This window comes from Genypterus blacodes, unplaced genomic scaffold (genome assembly GCF_046128005.1).
Source record: "Genypterus blacodes isolate CSIRO-AG114 ecotype Tasmania unplaced genomic scaffold, CSIRO-AGI_Gbla_v1 ptg000048l_1, whole genome shotgun sequence".
Classification (NCBI taxonomy): domain Eukaryota; kingdom Metazoa; phylum Chordata; class Actinopteri; order Ophidiiformes; family Ophidiidae; genus Genypterus; species Genypterus blacodes.
In genome coordinates this window covers 3,669,449-3,689,789 of record NW_027466861.1, presented here as the reverse complement: position 1 = coordinate 3,689,789, position 20,341 = coordinate 3,669,449, and the positions used below count along the sequence as shown (strand labels likewise).

At 45.5% G+C, this 20,341-nt stretch overlaps 3 protein-coding genes across 4 annotated transcripts in view; 1 reads left to right on the top strand and 2 right to left on the bottom strand.

Moving 5' to 3' along the window:
* Window positions 1-10,310, top strand: part of ripor2 (RHO family interacting cell polarization regulator 2) — a 40,527-nt gene extending 30,217 nt beyond the window's left edge. For both annotated transcript variants that reach the window (XM_076149777.1, XM_076149778.1), the window contains exons 7-22: window positions 2,403-2,552; window positions 2,836-2,899; window positions 3,002-3,045; window positions 3,152-3,277; window positions 3,486-3,634; window positions 3,784-3,913; window positions 4,852-5,598; window positions 5,708-5,880; window positions 6,039-6,201; window positions 6,296-6,428; window positions 6,568-6,729; window positions 6,826-7,011; window positions 7,193-7,395; window positions 7,515-7,598; window positions 7,703-7,793; window positions 7,975-10,310. In XM_076149777.1, coding sequence (XP_076005892.1) covers window positions 2,403-2,552; window positions 2,836-2,899; window positions 3,002-3,045; window positions 3,152-3,277; window positions 3,486-3,634; window positions 3,784-3,913; window positions 4,852-5,598; window positions 5,708-5,880; window positions 6,039-6,201; window positions 6,296-6,428; window positions 6,568-6,729; window positions 6,826-7,011; window positions 7,193-7,395; window positions 7,515-7,598; window positions 7,703-7,793; window positions 7,975-8,075 — 2,706 coding nt within the window. In that variant the 3' untranslated portion in view covers window positions 8,076-10,310. The remainder of the gene's footprint in view (window positions 1-2,402; window positions 2,553-2,835; window positions 2,900-3,001; window positions 3,046-3,151; window positions 3,278-3,485; window positions 3,635-3,783; window positions 3,914-4,851; window positions 5,599-5,707; window positions 5,881-6,038; window positions 6,202-6,295; window positions 6,429-6,567; window positions 6,730-6,825; window positions 7,012-7,192; window positions 7,396-7,514; window positions 7,599-7,702; window positions 7,794-7,974) is intronic.
* The window catches only part of csnk2b (casein kinase 2, beta polypeptide), a 74,995-nt gene that overhangs the window by 20,363 nt on the left and 34,291 nt on the right, over window positions 1-20,341 (bottom strand). The gene's annotated exons all lie outside the window — the stretch shown is intronic.
* On the bottom strand, window positions 11,427-17,677 carry ddah2 (DDAH family member 2, ADMA-independent). Its single transcript, XM_076150015.1, has 6 exons — window positions 17,578-17,677; window positions 16,192-16,825; window positions 15,869-16,057; window positions 14,761-14,880; window positions 14,257-14,400; window positions 11,427-12,113 (listed from the first exon to the last, which is right to left on the bottom strand). Exons 2-6 carry the CDS (start codon window positions 16,489-16,491, stop codon window positions 11,994-11,996), a joined length of 873 nt encoding a protein of 290 aa, XP_076006130.1. The 5' UTR covers window positions 16,492-16,825; window positions 17,578-17,677; the 3' UTR covers window positions 11,427-11,993.

Genomic DNA, 20,341 nt, shown 5'->3' with positions numbered 1-20,341 from the left:
CCTGGTTTGCACTGGAAAAGCACATAAGTTTAGTTTATTACAAAAACATGATTCATATAGAAAATATCCACACAAATGATCTTGGCGGTCACATGACTGAACAATGTTGCCTGGTAAGAACCAAGTGAACATGTTCCCTCCTTTATGCAGAAGGACAAAACTGAGGCAGGATTAAGTGCAAAGTCAGGAAAATCTCCATAGGGGGCCTGTGTGTGCGTATGTGTGTGTGTGTCTCTCCAGAGGCAGGTGTGCCTTCAGAACATTGTGTATTGTCTTGAATTCATTTTTTGTCGTCCAAACTTTCCTCTGCTCAAGATTTTGCATGGTTGAACTTTGCATATGTGCAGTTTTATGCATCTGCCAGTTCTCGCTCTCGCTCTCGCTCTCTCTCTCGCTCTCTCTCTCTCTCTGCACTGCTTTTCATGTTTCTCTTCCTGGGGTAAACTGGGCCCCAGGCAGAGCAGTATGCTGATGGCTGTCCTCTGGAGAGAAGCCTGGCTGACCTTCAAAGGGACATTTTTCCTCGAAAGCAGCAAAACGCTTTTGTAATGGAGGACAAAATTAACCTAATTGGACGATAATGATATGATCACTGATTGCATGGTGATAATTGTATCCATTCACAAATCCTAGTTTGTGAAAGCTTCTCTTTATTGGAGCGCACGTCAATTTCTACAAATGAATAACTCTTTGTAGTGGACTCCTGTGCATTTGTTGGTTTATTCAGTGCCAGAGTTTCATTGTAAGCAAATGTGTTGTAAAGCTGTCGGTTGTTGGTTCTGTGCCAACTCCAGACCAATCAGAGCTCAGAATAACAGTTGTGGTTGGAGGGTGTTTCATGGCTGGCACAGCTCGGCTGCCGCAGCCCCACCGCATACCAGACACACACACACACACACATTCATACACACTCACGTACATACATTGATACGGACAGGGCAGAGTTTGAGCCGTGAAGGCCTTATTTGATAAGTTGAAGATGAAGTGTGTTGGTTGGAACAGTGTGTCTTCTTCCTTACATGTGCATGTTTGCTAAACGTCTGACCCTAGCCAAGAAGTCAGTCCACAAACACACTGCAAAGAGGAGATGTTATGGACGCCTCAATAAAAGCTTAACGCATCCTGTGTTATGCTATAATGACAGCATCACCTTGTAAAATCTGTCTGTGTTCTATATTTACTTTGGCCCTTCGTGTACTGTAAAGAGCCACAACATCCTCTCACTTACTTCTTGTTAAAAACCTTTTTGTCCTGAATGACGTGTCAGGGGTCAAACACCAAATATCTCCAGAATGCTCCAACTGACAGAAGTTAAATAAGTTCATACATTACATTTAGACATTCGGGTCACGGGCCAATGGAGGGAGAGCTGTTTACTTTGTGGTAAAGATACACACACACACACGCACACACACACACACACACACACACACACACACTGTTTCTTTTGGTTTCTTGGTAAGCAGTTTTTCACCAGTCCTCCCCCAAATTTCTAGCAGTCTTCACAAAATCTGTTATATAAACTATTTGGATGAGCCTAAAAATTACTCATCTGTTGCATTTGCAGTGTTCTTGCTGTGGACGTATTGACAAACTGCTTTAACTCGTGTTTTGGGCAATTGCAGCCACGCTTAGATGCGTACGTATAAACTGAATGCATGCATGTATCTGCTCTGAGCTCTCCTGCTATATCTGCATTCGGCCTCTAGTTGGCGCTGCTGCAGAATCTGTGGTTATGGTACTTTTGTTCAGTCCATCCATTTATGTAGAAAGTCTTTGTGTTCTTTACAAATCATGGCCTCCGTCAGCCAATCGGCACGTTTGTCTTTTATTATGGAATGTTTTGATCCAGATCCAGATGCAGATTACAGATTTATTTTTGTCTAATTAAAACAACAAATTTAGGGCATCGCGCAGCCTCGTGCAGCCTCCTTCCACTTATAACTCCCATTCGGTTACATCTCCTGCCAATCCAGCTCCAGACTATAATTTCCTCTCTGCATGCCAGGATCTGTTCACCATCTCAACATGTATTCAGTCCACACGCACAGTAACACGCCGTCTACGGTCACAAGCACGCCGGCACTCCACTGTTCAAACATAAAGACAAACAAACACTCAGAGTAAGTGCAGGAGCCTGGAATGGCCCATTTTCTCCCACTTCCCCCTAATGAGAGCCATAAAGAGCAGGAGGCATCAATATTTCAGCGCTCTTGCCAGGCACACTGCAAAAGTTCCTTTGATGAGGCTCATCAGAGGTGCTTTGTTTTGCCTGCCTGTCACTCCAGCGGTATGGGAAGTCAGACAATAAGAGCGACAGGACGTTTAGAGTCTGCGTGACTTGGAATGACTTGTTGGAATTCAGATATATAACTTTTGCTTGTGTGTGTTTGTGTGTTCAGGTGGATGAGCTGTATGAGGCCTTCTGTATCCAGAGTCGCCTGAGGGACGGTGCGAGCCGGATGAAGCAGGCCTTCTCCTCCTCTCCCTCCACGAAAGGCACCAAGGAGAGCATCGCCGAGGTCAACCGCCGCTACAAGGAATACACTGAGGTAGCAGCACAGAACACACACTTGACTGTAAACAAACATTACATGCTCATCACTCCGGACAACACTTATTAGAGTTTACTTAAGAATCCAGATTACTGCTTACACTGCCACCCGTAAATAGACATTTAAAGGCACGTGGTTACACATTGTCCTTTAAATCCCAACATGTACACACACACATACACACACGCACCTGTCAGCACCAGCCGCAGGGACAGGCTTTGTTAGAGTCTGCAGATCTCACTCCATTATTGTTGTTTCTCTTGCGTCCCCCCCCTGACAGAACATGAGCGCGTTTGAGAGCGAACTGGAGAACCTGCTGGGAGAGTTTCATATCAGAATGAAAGGTGAGAAAGAGAGAGAGAACAGAGAACTCCTGCATCTGACAAGATAATTATTACAGTCGCGGAAATGTTAAACAGCTATTTGTGTCCTCTTTCTTCTCTCAGGTCTGGCAGGCTTTGCTCGGCTCTGTCCCGGAGATCAGTACGAGGCAAGTCCGTTGTCCAAAATTTACCACAGGACTGTATAAAGGAGCTTTTACACTCCTAATGATGTCCATATGTTAAGTGTTTTCTGTGCTTCTCTCCCTCCTATAGATTTTCATGCGGTACGGTCGCCAGCGGTGGAAGTTGAAGGGGAGGATCGAAGTGAATTCCAGACAGAGTTGGGATGGAGACGAGATGATCTTCATGCCTCTCATCACCGACCTCATCAACATCAAGGTACCGTGGCGATCCATAATCTGTAACTGCGTGCTGAAAACACGTTGCTATAGTGACCGACTTTCTAAAGGCTGAATACAGAGTTCATTATCTGTGCTTTGAAAAAAAACACATCATGAACCACAAGAAAATTCCTTGTGGCAATCTTTTTTTGGGACATGAACAGTGAATAACGCCGTGTGGGTGTGTGTGTTTGTCGACTGCTCAGGTGACAGAGCTGAAGGGTCTGGCCAATCACATGCTGGTCGGCAGCGTGATCTGCGAGACCAAGGAGCTGTTCACTGCCATGCCTCAGGTGGTGGCTGTGGACGTCAATGACCTGGGAACCATCAAGCTCAACCTGGAGGTCACCTGGTAGTAAGTCAAGTCTTCTATAACGGAGCAGCTGTCTAGAAGTTTGTCTTTTACCGCCATCTGCTGGGGGATTGTGTGTACTTCAACTCCCTGCAGTCTTCCCGGCTCAGTTTCAGACTTTAAACTTGCTTAATCTCTCTTCTGCCGTCCAGCCCCTTCGATGTGGAGGACTTGTCTCTGTCATCTAGTAACATCAGCAAAGCGGCGGCGCTCCAGAGACGGGTGTCCATCTACAGCCAGGGAACACCGGACACCCCCACCTTCCAGGACACCTCCTTCTTCGTGAGTGCAACACCCGAACTGACATGAATTATTTCTCCTTACTGCGACTAAAGGCAAAATGCACTTTTAAAAAAGCCTTATGCATGCACAGAATCAACAGGAGTGGCATTAATGATGATGGGCCCAAAGCTTGCACACAGTTGTTATTGCATTGTATGTTTGTTGGCATTGCAGCTGCTTCCTGTAAACTAACCCTCACTCATGTCCCTGCTATCCTCCCCTCTTTTTTGCATTCCCACATCAAAATCCCTCTCCCACAAACTCCCACAAATATTATCCATTCCTCCTGCATCTCACCTGCCCTCACTCGAAAATACCCCAACACCTCAACCCCCCCCCCCCCCCCCCCCCCCCCAAATCCCCACTCACCTGCTTGCGTTGCGTAATGAAGTGGCGGCCGCATCCCGTGCAGCGCCAGCGTCTCTCCTTCCTGCACATGCTCCGCGACACCCTGCTCGAGAAGCTCAGGCGCAGTCGCTCGTTTGGCGACCTGGCCTCGCTCCGGCCAAGGCCCAAATCCAGTCTGGAGGTCTATGTGAGTGTGTTGTGGCCCCGCCCCTGCTCCCTCCCTTAACCTGAAATCTACACCTATAACCTCTGTCCCTCTCTACCTCATTGACATGGAGGGGATTCAAACCCTCACACTTTGGATTGTCCATTCCCTCTGTGTGGACTTGTTGTACGCCACCTGTGGCTGTGTTTGCTTCATTCCTGCATGATTCTCTGGTTCGTTACTCTTAGTGATGATGTCATGATGTGTTTAGATTGATCTGAGAGTGTGATTCTATCTTGGTAGATCAGAACTATTAAAATGAAACAGGATGAAAACATGGCGTTTAGGTGTTTTAAGTTTGTTTGCCGTGTCTCTCTATTTCCTTTCCATCTCAATCTTTCTCTGTTGTCCCGTCTTTCATATTTGCTCTCCTCTCTCCTTTCAGTCCACATTACCGGATGACGTCTTTGAGAATGGTGGCTGTGGCATAGCCGAGTGCAAACGTCTTTCCTTCACTTTCTCCGACACCTCCGGCTCCACACCGAGCCCCAGCCCCGCGCCGAGCGCCCACTCCACCGCCCCGTCCAACCCCGAAATCACCGTCACTCCCCCAGAAACGGACCCGTCAATTAAAATCCTCACAACAAGAGAGGACTCAATCGCAGAGGAAAATGTTGTAGAGGAGGAGGAGGAGGAGGAGGAGGAAGAGGATGGGGAGACTGGTAGCAGGGGCAGTGGAACCAGTGGCAGCCTCGCTGGTGATGAAGCAGAGGCGGCAGACGACTCAGAGTGGGAGCGCACAGAATCTCAGAGGAATTCTGGCTCAAACTGTGGCTCTGCTGCCCTGTCCTTGTGTTCGGACGGACACCTCTCTACTGTGGCCCCCGAGGACGTTTTCCTGGACAACGCTGACGAGCTGAAACCTGTCGAACTGGACACAGAGGAGGCCGGTAGCCTCACCCGACAGCTGGTGAAGCGGTTGACTTCGTCGGAAATAGTTCCACCCAGTGGGAGCTCCACAGAGGCAGGAGGAAGCCCGAGCTGGGCAGGGGAGGGGAGCAGGGCTTTCCTGGAAAGCGGTCTGGAGGAAGCCATCCAAAGCCTTCTGATGAGGCTGGAATCACTAACACACCGCTGCCGGGAGCTGCAAGACCTGGAGCAGGAAGTGATGCGTCTGGAGGATCTGCTGAAGGTAACTCACGTCTTCTACATCTGTCGTCACTTGTCATTTACTCTGCATGAGCAGAACAACATATGCTGGGATTTGTAAGGCTAAAGGATTGTAACCGCCCCCTCCACAGTGTCGTCTCCCAGGACACAGGAGCCGCTCATCCAGCCTCAGTCTGACGGTGGAGAGCGCCCTGGAAAGCTTCGACTTCCTCAACACGTCCGACTTTGATGATGAGGATACCGGAGATGATTCCATTCCCCAGCAGAGGTCTCCGTTCTTTGATGCGGACGGAGAAAGCATCGGGTGAGTGTGGAAGAGACGAACAGAGATATCTTACTAACAGTAGAGTGCCGGTTTATATCACCACATCATCAAGCATAAACCATTGGACCAGAGTAGCTTACTGTTATTTGTGTTGCTGCTGCCCTCTGGTGGTGACTGTGTGTCCTTGCTTGTCTCAGAGGGCAGCATCCAGAAGCCAGGGGCCACCTGAGCGAGGCCCTGACAGAGGACACCGGGGTGGGCAACAGCGTGGCAGGAAGCCCCATCCCACTCACCACCGGAAACGAGAACCTGGACGTGGCCATCGTCATCCACCTGCAGTACTGCGACCATCTCATACAGGTGGAGCACAACAACAACAACCCACCAAACCACACACGTGCCCTTTGTGTAAACACACTTTATTGACACACGTTTGTGCTTTGTGTAACAACAGTTGTTGACCAGCGGGGTGAGCGTGTGGCAGCGTCGCAGTCTGCTGGTCAAACTCGCCGGACAGACGCAGCTGTTAGAGGAGCTCGCAGAGATCAGCGCCGACAAACTGGCGGCCCTTACATATGTGACAGACGGTAAGTACCAAGTAAAACCAGTTCAGTCAGTGTTTCTGAAATTGAACCTCCTTAAAAATGTATTTTGTACACTAGCAAACAAAATGGAAGACTGTGTTTCTCTCCTCTGATCTGTCTTCTTTGTGTGTCTTCGTCTCAGTTCTCCCAGGACTTGCAGAGCGTCCCGGGATGATGGACCTGTGGTCAGAGTGCAGCGGGTCTGTGGGACTGTTCCACACCACGCTGGACCGAGTGTTGAAACACATGAACCACAGCTACATGGCCGCACTGCAGGAGACGCACCTGCACGCCGCCGACACAGGTGAGCCCATCGGCTGACTGATAAGTTCTGAGCCGCACACGGGACTGTTTACTTTGATGAAACTCTTCCAAACATCTTCTCTCTTCCTCTCTGCAGTGATCGGCGTGGTCGTGGGTGAGATGGTGGACAGGAGCGAGCTGGTGGCGGCAGCAGTTTGCCATCCTTGTCCCCCATCCACTGCGCTGTCCCAGGACGTCCTGACCGTGTTTCAGTTCCACAGCTACGTCTGCCAACACGACGTGCAGGACATGGAGACGCACCTGCTACATCTGGCCAGAGAGGGTGAGGAGCTACAAAAATACTAAATGGGGTTTGTTGAAAAGAGAAAGGAAGGGAATAAGGAAAGAATACAAGGAGGGCAGGAAAGGAGGAAGCAAGGAATAAAGAGGGAATGTTGAGAGGAAAGACAAATAGAAATAATGAAAGTTTAATGTAAAGTGTGTGTCGTGTGTCCTTTCCTCAGAGGTGTTTGCAGAGGCCTTGTCCAGCGGGAACAGCAGTCAGTGTCTAGCAGAGCTGGAGGAGGTGTCTGTGTCGTCCCTGTGGCCTCGAACCAGCACCCTGCGGGCTATGGCCCACTTGCTCACCGCGGAGGACCACCAGGTTAACAAGGCCGTGGCCAACTACCTCACATCTGCAGCCTCACACAGCCACTTTAGGACCAAGGTGAGCAGACGTGAATGAGAGGGGGAGAGAGAGAACTGCTGTATGTTAAAGACCGGACGGGACGCAAACCCAAACCAAACTAAACCTGTGTTTGAATGTGTGTGTGTGTGTGTCTACAGGCAGTGGAATGCTACACCCAGGCGCTGTCGGAGGCTGGATTTCAGAGCCAGAGAGCGGCTTGTTCTGCTCTCAGCTGTCTGCAGGTCAGTGGTTTGACACTAACAGGATCTAGAGCTGCTTTAGGTTTATAACCAATCAGGGACTTTTATTTACCTTGTGTCTATTTGTCTTGTCGTCGTCTCTGCAGGCAGTGGAGAGCATCAGGGCCGTGGTAGCACTGTGTGACTCAGCCGATGAGGAGCTGCGTCATGTCGCCATAGAAACCCTGCTGACATTTGGTGAGTAAAGGACTCGATGTTACCACAATCTGTCTGACTCCATACAATATCAGAGAAAGACACAGAAAGAGAGAGAACCGTGAATGCTGCTGTGTGTCGACTCACGTACTGACCTGACCTTCGACCTCAGCCAGCCTTAGAGTTTCGCTGCTCATAGTAACGCTTTCCATGTTCGTGGCAGGTGAGGAGGGGCGGCTGGCGTACGAGCAGCTGGACACCGTGCCGGGGGAGATGATCCGTCTGGGTACGCGGCGTGGGAACGCCGTCACAACTGCTTTCTGAGATCACAGAGGACGACGCTATAACCCCATCTTAACCCCTTCCTCTCGCCCTCACAGGGCTGTAAACGACTGATCAGCTCATTGATCTGCTTAATTATTGCAGTACGTTGATTAAAATGGGCACAGACTTAAAGGATCACCACTGCCACCTTTTGGTTACTATTTTCACTGAAACTGCCTCCTAAAACAGTAATAATAATACAACTGTCTTGATCACAAAAACACACACACCTGATACACCCCCCCCCCTCTCTGTGTGCACACACACACACGTTCCTCACTATTTCACCCTCCTTCCTAATGTCTTCACCCTGCTTTCTGAGCCAGGCAGATTGTTCACAAAGAATTTTAACCGGAGAGCACAAATCAATCCAACTGGACACAAAGCTTCAAGAAAGATGCTCCAAAGACTTAAAGCAACACATCTTCCACCCTCCACACGACCTTCATCATCAAGCCATCTACTAGTGCACATCATACGCGATTAATCACTGTCCAGCACCTCGATATCCTACTTATGCTCTTTGTATTATCACTGTTTCACACGTTTCTGTTGGTGGTTTGTGTTTGAGTGCACACGGTTTTCTTTTCCCCCCCGGCGCTTTCAGAATGTTTGCACTGTTGAAGGCATGTAAATAGAGCAGATTTTACACTGTTGGCGTTATGTACGTGGATGTATTCAAACTGGGTTGTCAAGTCGGTTTTTTCTGATATGTTCCGTTTTTGAATTTCAGGGATTCTCGGTGAGGTTTTTGTGGCAGAGAGGTCGGTTGCTAAGTCAGGAATGGCATCAGGATGCTATGAAAGAGCCCTCATTCTAACAAACGTTTACAGTTTTTAACCTCAGCTATCGGAGAAGGGAAACTGACGAGTGGAGCTGACACAGGTCAGGGTGCACTCGCTCACTCACTTTTGGTCGTGTTCTCGTCTTTGCAGTTTAACAAGTGCAATTCTTCTGTACATACGTGACTCTTTTGCACCCAGCTGAAATGGGAGGAAAGTTGAGTTTTGACCATATGCGCTTTTGTAAATATATTTTTTCCTACTTTTTCCTGGTACGGATACAGCTGAGGGCAATACATTCATTGAGGATGGTGAGTTTGCACTTTCTCTTTTGGGCAGAGAAGTGGTGCAGCCTGTGGATCAATATGTGAGCTAATGGCAGATTTAGACATATAGAAGCTGCAGTGTGAGGGGAGAAACCCAAGCATCTTAATTCTATCTTCACTGTAACTGTACTACTGAGTCTGGTGCTGGTGCACAACAGAGATCTAATGTATTCACACCTTATTTATTATTTACTCATTGTAATTCTAATATTTTGGGAGTTACATACTGAAAATAGTGCAGATGTCTGGTATGTAAATTAACTGTATATTTATGTTCCAGTTTGGATCAGGTGTAGTATTTGAAATATTGTTTATGGTCTGCAAAAGGCCTGAGTTATATCATACAAACGATCACATGCTTCACTTTAACAAGAGTCTACTTTGAAAGGATATTAGATTGTTTCAATGGTTTAATCATATTATGCTTTTCCCTGAAAGGCCCAAACATAATGGGACTGTATATATTACAAATGTTACTTTATTACTTTACAGACTTAACCCAAAGTAAAGATTTTAATTATTTTGTCTTTTAATAAAAATGTACTCTGAACATTTACATGTTTGGCCAGAATACTCGCTCACACATAGAAGCACAACTTTTAATTGAGACAAACCGATAACCGATCTTACATTTGGTTCTAACTGTTCAATCCAAAAGCCATAGTGATTAAAAAACAAGTGATATTTTTATGAATATGAATTATTATTTTTTGTATTATATCTGTACGTGTGAAAGTTGTTACTAAATGCTGAGGATGGCGCTGTTTCTATGCAGGGTGACAGCCTTGTGTAAACACATGGTGTATTTGACATTAACTTTGATTTGGCTTCTCCCATGATGTGAATAGCATTACATTATTCGATCTATTTCACAAACTCAGTCTGTTTTGTGAGTGAGCTACATACCTTTTACAAATCAGTTGTTGACCAGTGCTATAGGTTTTGTTGGCTGTTCAACTTTAATTCATCTCACAATGCAACATCTTTAAATTTTAGAAATTGGTTTAATTTGCAGTTTAACTCACTCCATATCTGTGGCTTCAGTACTGATTGCATTAGCTGCATACTACCCATCATGATAAGCAGTATTTCCTCTGAAAGTTGCAATAAAGTTTATTTTTGCATAATTACTGTTTCCAGTAATCAGTGTTTTTCTGCTTTTATCCAAAGGTTTCAAATTTGTTGCCAGGGATACCTCTAGTCCTTTCGGGAATCAAACCTGTATGTCCCCATCCTTGTCCAGTAACCTTACTACTAAGCCATGGGTCAGGACCCGCGACTCTTCAGTCCCTCCGTAGAAGCTCCCTGTAAGTTCTGAGCTGACATTGTTTAAGACAAGTAATAAATAATAATACTGTACTGCAATATAATAATAATAACCCCGTCAGACCCGCTGAACACAGTGCAAATTGTGAAACGCCAGCCAAAATCACAATAGACCCCATATCATGGTCAATTAAGGAGCTAGAGCTCTAGAATTTCAAAAACAGCATATACAGGACACTAATTTTTTCAAAGTAGGCATCTGATCATCATAGACCAAATCGTTCGGTGTCTTCAAAAGCCCATATCTCGGTCAATTTAAAAGCTAGAGCTCTAATTTTTTCAAAGTTGGCATCTGCAGGACACGAGGATCATTTTCTGTGAGTTTGGGGCAAATTATTTTTTTTGGTCCAATTTTCCCGAACAACAGTGTAACCATGGACCAAATCGTTCGGTCTCTTCAAAAGCCCATATCTCGGTCAATTTAAGAGCTAGAGCTCTAATTTTTTCAAAGTAGGCATCTGCAGGACACGAGGATCGTTTTCTGTGAGTTTGGGGCAAATTTACGACAGTAACCATGAACCAAATCGTTCGGTGTCTTCAAAAGCCCATATCTTGGTCAATTTAAGAGCTAGAGCTCTAACATCAGAGCATCTACAGGACACAAGGAGTGAACAAATGGTTCATTTTTGCGAGTATGAGAATGGACTATTTATTCAGATGTTATTGTCGGGGTTGAACCAGCAACCGAAGATACCTGGTTTGTGCCACTACATTCCCCCGCTCTACCAATTTGCTTCAAGGTTATACCAATGGATATTAGTGCCATGGGTTGTGTCTGAAATTCTAGCTTTCTATTTCTTTCCTAGGTATGTAGACCATATGAAAATAGGGTAAATAAAAACAAACTCTAGTGTTTTTTGTAACATTTATTTATTTTGTTATTTAGGTTAGAAGAGTCAAGATCTAATAAGACTTCTAAGCAGCAAATCCAGCTCAAAGCTAGATGCCCCTGAAGAAAACTGCTGTTTTGGTAGTTGTCAGATGTTTTTATTGGTATATACACTTAATACAAATGAATATAAAAGCTAAAACATTATAATTTTAGCTACATGTACCTAATTTAGACTTATAAGTAACTAATGCATTAAGAAAATTATTCAAAATGGTTGCCAAAAAAGCTGCTTTAGATGATCTAGATGAATCTGCACAGAGGTTTGGATAACAGTCAGTAAAAACCAATTTGGACAGGTTATCATTTCAGTTTTCTGTACACATGTTATGTCCGCTCTATAGTTGTCCACAGGAACAGTGAGAAACTACAACTGCATTCAGTGGCGTGAATAATTCCGACTTTTGTGCAGAAGCCAGCATGTTGCAGTGTTCCATCAGCAGGGGGAGCAGTTGTGCCAAGAATCTGTTGCTTCACTGCGCACGCATTAGTTACAAATATATTCTTTCTCAATTTGTTAGTGGAAATCTGCCACCCCCGCTGGGAACATGTGCAGTTAAATGCAGTGTGTGCGCTCGGCTTTAAGTGGCCCTGTTCAGAAACACGTGTGCTTTCTGTTAATGAGGAGGCAGAATGAGGAGAGGGCTGCTCCCAGCTTTGAGGCCTCGCTGCAGGCGGAGGGCAGGAGGGTGTAGTCCTGTAGCTTCTGGAAGGCCTGCAGAGAAAGGAAGTGAATTAGACACACACACACGCCAAAAGCAGAAGTTAAGCTCTAATAAAAGAGAGCAAGGAACAAAAACTTGCTTTGCTTTTGCTTATCAAATGATTGCCTAAGTTGGTGTGTTTGAGTTCCTGTAATGTGACTATGACAACTTGGTTTTTCCCTGACCTGCACAAATGTATTAATATATTAAATTATAATATACAGTGGGGAGAACAAGTATTTGATACACTACCGGTTTTTCAGGTTTTCCCACTTACAAAGCATGCAGAGGTCTGTAATTGTTTTCATAGGTACTCTTCAACTGTGAGTGACGGAATCTAAAACAAAAATCCAGAAAATCACAGTGTATGATCTTTAAGTAATTAATTTGCATTTTATTGCATGACATAAGTATTTGATCGCCTACCAACCAGTAAGAATTCCGGCTCTCACAGACCTGTTAGTTCTTCTTTAAGAAGCCCTCCTGTTCTCCACCCATTGCCTGCGTTAACTGCACCTGTTTCCTGTATAAAAGACACCTGTCCACACACTCACTCAAACAAACTCCAACTTCTCCACAATGGCCAAGACCAGAGAGCTGTGTAAGGACATCAGGGATAAAATTGTAGACCTGCACAAGGCTGGGATGGGCTACAGGACAATAGGCAAGCAGCTTGGTGAGAAGGCAACAACTGTTGGCGCAATTATTAGAAAATGGAAGAAGTTCAAGACGACGGTCAATCTCCCTCGGTCTGGGGCTCCATGCAAGATCTCACCTCGTGGGGCATCAATGATCATGAGGACGGTGAGGGGTCAGCCCAGAACTACACGGCAGGACCTGGTCAATGGCCTGAAGAGAGCTGGGACCACAGTCTCAAAGAAAACCATTAGTAACACAATACGCCGTCATGGATTAAAATCCTGCAGCGCACGCAAGGTCCCCCTGCTCAAGCCAGTGCATGTCCAGGCCCGTCTAAAGTTTGCCAATGACCATCTGGATGATCCAGAGGAGGAATGGGAGAAGGTCATGTGGTCTGATGAGACAAAATAGAGCTTTTTGGTCTAAACTCCACTCGCCGTGTTTGGAGGAAGAAGAAGGATGAGTACAACCCCAAGAACACCATCCCAACCGTGAAGCATGGAGGTGGAAACATCATTCTTTGGGGATGCTTTTCTGCAAAGGGGACAGGACAACTGCACCGTATTGAGGGGAGGATGGATGGGGCCATGTATCGCGAGATCTTGGCCAACAACCTCCTTCACTCAGTAAGAACATTGAAGACGGGTCGTCGTTGGGTCTTCCAGCATGACAACGACCCGAAACACACAGCCAGGGCAACTAAGGAGTGGCTCCGTAACAAACATCTCAAGGTCCTGGAGTGGCCAAGCCAGTCTCCAGACCTGAACCCAATAGAAAATCTTTGGAGGGAGCTGAAAGTCCGAATTGCCCAGCGACAGCCCCGAAACCTGAAGGATCTGGAGAAGATCTGTATGGAGGAGTGGGCCAAAATCCCTGCTGCAGTGTGTGCAAACCTGGTCAAGAACTACAGGAAACGTCTGATCTCTGTAATTGCAAACAAAGGTTTCTGTACCAAATATTAAGTTCTGTTTTTCTGATGTATCAAATACTTATGTCATGCAATAAAATGCAAATTAATTACTTAAAAATCATACACTGTGATTTTCTGGATTTTTGTTTTAGATTCCGTCACTCACAGTTGAAGAGTACCTATGATAAAAATGACAGACCTCTGCATGCTTTGCAAGTGGGAAAACCTGCAAAATCGGCAGTGTATCAAATACTTGTTCTCCCCACTGTATATATATTTAAATTATATTAATTTTTTGCAGATACAATTCAATAGCTGCAGGTTATTACTGCTCCATAGTGAAGTAACAGTGAAGCAAGACAAAGGCAGATATCTTTCATCAATCTGTCTTGGCTACTACAAAAACAAATGCCAAAGGTGACTGCAGTCCTGAGATAACAAAAACAAAGCTTATCAAGGTTGCAGATCTTGGTCAAATCAAAGCAGAGGCTGCAATTTCCATTTGTAGGTGTAGACGCCACGGGCATTGATGATAACAGGACAAAAACACTGGCATTATTCTTCAGGGTGAAAATGTGCAGAAGAGAATCATCTTCTGTACTCACAGAGACACTGTCAGGACATTCCTCAGCAGGACGGTGCAGCAGGAAGTCCCGCTTGGACGGACCTCTGATGTAGATGCAGTTTGCCGCCGAATCCTCCGGCACAGTGAGCACTTCGTAGTGGTGATCGGTTAGCTGTTCCATCATCTGGACACAAACCAACATATTAATACAGTGCTACACACAGACAATTGTTGCTCCACAGCGCTCCCATTACATAAACAGCCAAAACCAATACCAGCGGTATGACATTATCTGTCAGGAGTTAGAGAAACCTGAGCATGAACTCATGATGTCCCCGATTTCGAACACTAAGGGACTGCAACGCCTCGTGTTACTCTGTATGATGACTCAATCTTCTTGTTTTAGGGTTTTGCTTGGAATTGTCCTTTATTCTCAGCCATTTTAAATGTGTAGAGCAGATGTCCCAGCAAGAAGATTTTCCATTTGCTTCCTAGAACATTGTAGAAATACCACATGCACACACACACACACACACACACTCACTCGCAGTGTCTTCTTGGCCCCGTCACTTTTGCTGATGATGATGGTGTCTGGGCCCCCCATGGAGCAGACGTTTTTCAGCCGAGCTCCGCCGCAGACCGGAACAGTGGACACTGCAAAGTCCTGGACAGACAGGAAGGTGGAGAGAGGTTTGTTTGATTCGCACACTTTTCCTACGCTTTCATTTTTAATTTCCTGGCGTACGTGCAGCTTGGAAAAGCCAAACTCACAGTTTGGATTTGAAAATGGAAGCTACTGAACAGAGGAAACCAAACAGCTGCGATACAAAAACATTCTAGTAGGCATCACGTTACAAAAACACACACACTGAACTCCATGGACAACTCTCTAACACTTAATAATTAATGACCTCACTGGAAATAATGCTGCTGAGTGACATCATTACTGTTAGGCATTACATTGCATAGTTACGATAAACTATTTATTGCTTTTGAATGAACCAGAGATGAATACTGTTACATACACAAACATCACTCTACTCTGACAAACCTGAACAGAACACAAACAACTTGACAATAAATATGAGAAATAAAGCAAAAGGTACGTTGGACACAAGTAAATGCAAAGTGTAATGCACTGAAGAGGAGTGAGGGGATCAATACTAATGGGTGGGTCACCTCAGACCTGAGGGGGCTGCACTGCACAGTGTGGTCTCCATGATTTGGCCCCTGCAGCAGCCTCCTTCATCACCGCATAGACTCTAATTCCCCCACATGCAAGCCAACTGCTCAAGCTGGCAGCTGAGACGGATCGCTGTGGCCTCCACTAAAATCTGTCTGTGCTTTATCGATCAAAATGTAAAATCTAGGAGGTTTGTTCCTTTACGTGATCTACTTTCTCTACATCATCTATATGCATTACTGACTGACATCAGGCACACTGACTAGACATAGGGTCAATATTGTGGTATAGTCTCTTCAGATGTGATGTCCTGTAGTTACTCTGGCCCCAATAAACACTTTCTGTTACATGACTGAGTCACACATGTTTACTTCCTCTCCTCATGTTCTGCTATCTGGTAGTTTGGGGTTTTTACAGTTTATGGATGTATTGTTCCTCCCTCCATCTGCCTCCATGCAGCTCGGCTCACCCTGAAAGTGTCTGCCAGCACCTCCGCCCCTCTGTGGTTGGTGTGGGATGAAATACCAACAAAGAACTCTCTCCCTGTGAAGAGGATGTCACTGCCCTCCAGCGTGGCGCCGCCGGAGCCTCCCTCCTCAGAGCCCATCTCCACCACCTTCAGGTTCAGCTCGGACATCACCCTCCTCACTGCCTCCACCTGAAGAGAGAGAGAGAGAGATAGATTAGAGGCATATTCACTCTGTCTATTTATTTAACTAGTCAACATTAACAAATTCCATCAACTTTTCCAACCCAGGCCAGTTCAGATGATGTTGTCCATGTTTTACTGACCTCACTGCGTCTCTGCTGTCTGAAGGGCCTGGTTATCAGTGCTGTGTCTCCTTGGATGATGGCCACGTCCTCAATCCTCCAGCTCTCTGGCAGATCCGGGTTGGGGGGGATCTCAATCAGCTGTAGGCCCACCTTCTGCCTCAGGGCGCCTGTCAGGCAGCCAAACTGACGCTGGGCCTTAGCCAGCTCCACTGAGATCTCCCCATTTTCACCGCCATCCTCCGCCAACTTCCCAAAGGTCTCTGGGATCCCTCGAACCACCACATGGGTGAAATGGCCGTATGGGCAAATGTTTGCCATTCTTTAGGTACAGAGTTCTTTGTCTTCCTTTCCAAGTCCGTCTGTAAAAAGTTGTAGCACCCTCCCTAAGAGATGCAAAGAGACGAGAGGATAGAAAAGAAGTGTGTGTACGTGTGATCTCAACTTTTCCACAGTCTGGTCTTAAAACAAGATCAGCGTGAACACTAAAGGAAGCTGATGGAGCGAGTCAGGAGTCGGTATCCAGGGGGAGAACGGAGAGCTCCTTCATCCCTCTCTCTCTTCCTCTTCTTTCATTCCCGTAACTCCTTCTCCATCCACAGCCGTACAGATGCCAAGAAGCGGAAGCGGCGGTTCTGTTTGACGATCACACAGCCTGAGACAAGGGGGGTAAGGAATATGGACACATTAGCAAGGCCACAGTGAAACTCAGGGTGCTTTATGGCTGCTTAGTAGGTCAGAGAAACCAGGATCAATGGCCGGAGCGCCGGTACACCCACACACAGGTCTATGAGCTGTGGACATTTCAAACGTGTTGACATCATCATTTCCAAACAAATGGCGAGCCAGCTAAACAAACCCAGCTGAGTTCATATTAGATAAGGAAGCATAATGGAACAAATCCAATGGCCTGGTGATATGCAGCACAGTCTTCCCATATTTGGCCAGTGGGACAGATTGGGGACAATTGGTCTTTTATCGTCCTCCCAGTGAGTCCACAGCAGCCGCCCACCATGAGGCTGCAGCAGGGACTCAACTCTGCTCCACGCCAACATCAAACCGGCTTTAAAACTTAACCAAGCGCTCATTTATCGTTACAAACACACCTAAAAAACACGCGTTCCCATTAGCGCCACGTGAGTGCTGGAGTCATTAGGGACACCTGGGGAGCCATTTAGCTCAGCCAGACTCTCAAATTCTACTTCGATTTTATTACTTTTTAGCTGAAGTTGACAAAGTTACACAGTCACACTTTCTGACACGACAACGTTAAACGTTTGCTACACGCCCAACACTTCACTTCGCCCTCTTTTCAAATACTTTTAATCACGCTATACGGACAAACTATCACTAACGATCCCGCCCGCTGCATTAAACAGATAAATTCATGGATTTTGAGTTACTTACGTTTAAATCCTTCACGTTTGTCTCCTTCTCCTCTGACTTTTATACCCAAGCAGACTCCCGTTATCCTCTTTTCCCCCAAACAACCAGCGTGAAGACTGCGGATGTGTACGCAAGCATTTCCGGCCGCGCCTTTCAAAATAATACGCCGTCCAACGTCTTCTTCTCACAAGAAGGTGTTTTTGACGTAGCTTTGCTTTTCATTCAATTTAACATTAATCCGAAATGTAAAAACATTATTTATTATAACGTTACAGAAACGCATTAATCCCTAATTGAAATTTAAATTAAAATACATTTTAATTACAATGAGTCAAGAGGTATTTTTGAGAGACAACAGAAATGAATTGGATATTAATGGGTATCCAATTAATTGGTTTCGGTTGCTATTGGGACTTTCGTTATGTTTTCGATTTGGAAATCGGTGCGATTTAAAGTTTTATTTTGTAAGGTACTGTATTTGACTTCCTGTGTTTACGAAGCATTCGACGATGCAGTCTCACTCTTTCATCCAAGCACCCCCACCATCCCCCACACGTCCTATCCGGATTCCATCCATCTGACTGAAGTTACAGCTACCCGTCATAAATAACAGTAATCTGATTACCGTCTCAGCACCGTGCAGTGTATAGAGACTGTATAACTAAAAGCTGTCCAGTGAATCCTACTAGAGCTGTGTTCGATCTGACTACTATAAACCAATACCCAACATTTTTAAAATCTATATCTTTGATGTAAACATTCAGCCTAGAAAACATGTGTTCCTCCCAGATCCTTTTACTCATCTGGCTCAAAAAACACCAATATGGCGATTGGAGTATTTCTTCAAGGTTGCCATGGATTAAGGACTTGTGTGTTGTCATGACTGTAATCCTGATGTACTGTTCAGAAAGGCCAGAGACCCTCCAACCCCCCCTCCTGCTCAGATACTGTATTATCGGTTTTCCGGCAATGTGGGTCAAACCACAGTGGACAAGAAACTATGGGGTTAACACATCCTCACACAATAACACAATAATAAATCTACATTATTTTTAATTTGAATTCCTTTTAAGTTGCAGCTTCATGTTTATAATTAATAGACATATGTAGCGAAGAAGCTTTTTTCTTTGGCTGAACTTTAGTAACACTGAGGATTGCAGATTTGGACAGCAGTGTAAACATGCATAAACAGATCCTTGGCAACAGATGGCGGCGGCTGTGTGTGTGTATGTGTGTGCTAAAGTGTGTGTGGTTACTCTAGTTTAAACATGTCTACACTGCCATATCCCCTTCCATTGAGGAGACTGAGTTACTGCAGCCAGAGAGGTTCATCGAAAGAATCAGAGATACAGGTGTTACAGGGAAAAAAGAGGAAACACAAGTTTGCCTCCTGCATGCAAACCAGAGAAGGAGGTTGATGATGAGGGATGATGAAGGGAGGAGGGAGAGGAGGAAGAGGTTGCAGACAGGATTAGAGGACACCATCTGTCCACCGAGCTCCAATACTCAATACACAAAACAACATCCAAGCCGGATACAGCAGCATCAGACTGTTCCACACCAGCACCATGGAAACGGCCGCTGCCACTCCCCACTAATTAAACACCCTCACTGCCTTTTGTCCTCAGGGTTTGACCACAGGCTTGGGCTGATTTAAAGGGGCAGCTCATACCGATAAATCTGTCATGTGGCTGTGACTAAGTATTTTCATTATCAACTGAAACTAAACTATGGAATCTAATTTAACAAAAATAGTGGCAAGTGAACATCACACGGCCCCAGAGCTCCAGCCAACAATTTCACATTTTTAATTTAATCTGAACAACAATCCATGTTGGGTATTGAACTGTTTAGTTTTAAGATGAAACTTAAAGATGACTCTATTTACACTCATTTAAGGGCAAATTTGCATAAAATGTGACTTAATCTGCACAATTTGTGACTTAATCCCGGTCTGGTTGTAAAGCTACAAACAAACCTTGTTCCTCAAAAGCTGAAATTTGGAGTGGAAACACTTTTACTCATTTAATCCTAATAATCAGATGAAGGTTCGTCAGTTAGACATGTTGTACTGACTCGTAGTGTAAAGCAACCAAGGACAGAAACCTTATGTAAATACGTCTGCAGTGTGTGAGCGTTTGCGGCGCTTCCCCAGGCGTTTGGCTGCTGAGTGCTGTGTGCTGAGTGTAATTCATCAACCAGTAAACAGCTTCTTCAGTCTGAGCGGCTCGACCCGCTCAGTCACAAGGCCGCTGTCAGCAGACCGTCCTGCTTGCTGCCCTCACGTCTCCCATTAGGCACTAAAGGATGATTCACTTAAACTGGCAGCGACTCTCCAACATTCTGACCTCATCTGCATTTCTTCCACTGAGATGCTGATTCTTCTCTCTGCTTTCCCCGGCTTCTAATTTTTCTTTCCTCCCCCGTGAAGCGTGAAATGCAACTGTCATCTGTATTCAGACAAATGTTTTCTTGTGTGCAGCACCCCACCGACCGCAAATTGTCTTTTTGCTTGTCCTCCCTCGTCGAGTGGGTCAGAGGTCACACAGCACAGCACAGTACAGTACAGTGTCCCTGCTCACTACATCATCACATCACACATCATTATGGAGCAGAGATTGTAACACTGAGACACAATCACAGCTCATGAAATATGATATTAGAATGATCAATGAGTTACAATCATAGTTCCTTCATGTCTGTGTGGCTGCATCAACATCAGATGATAGTCCAATGCTTTGCTGTCTCTTGAAACAATGTGTGTTTCTCCATGTAAGGCACATTC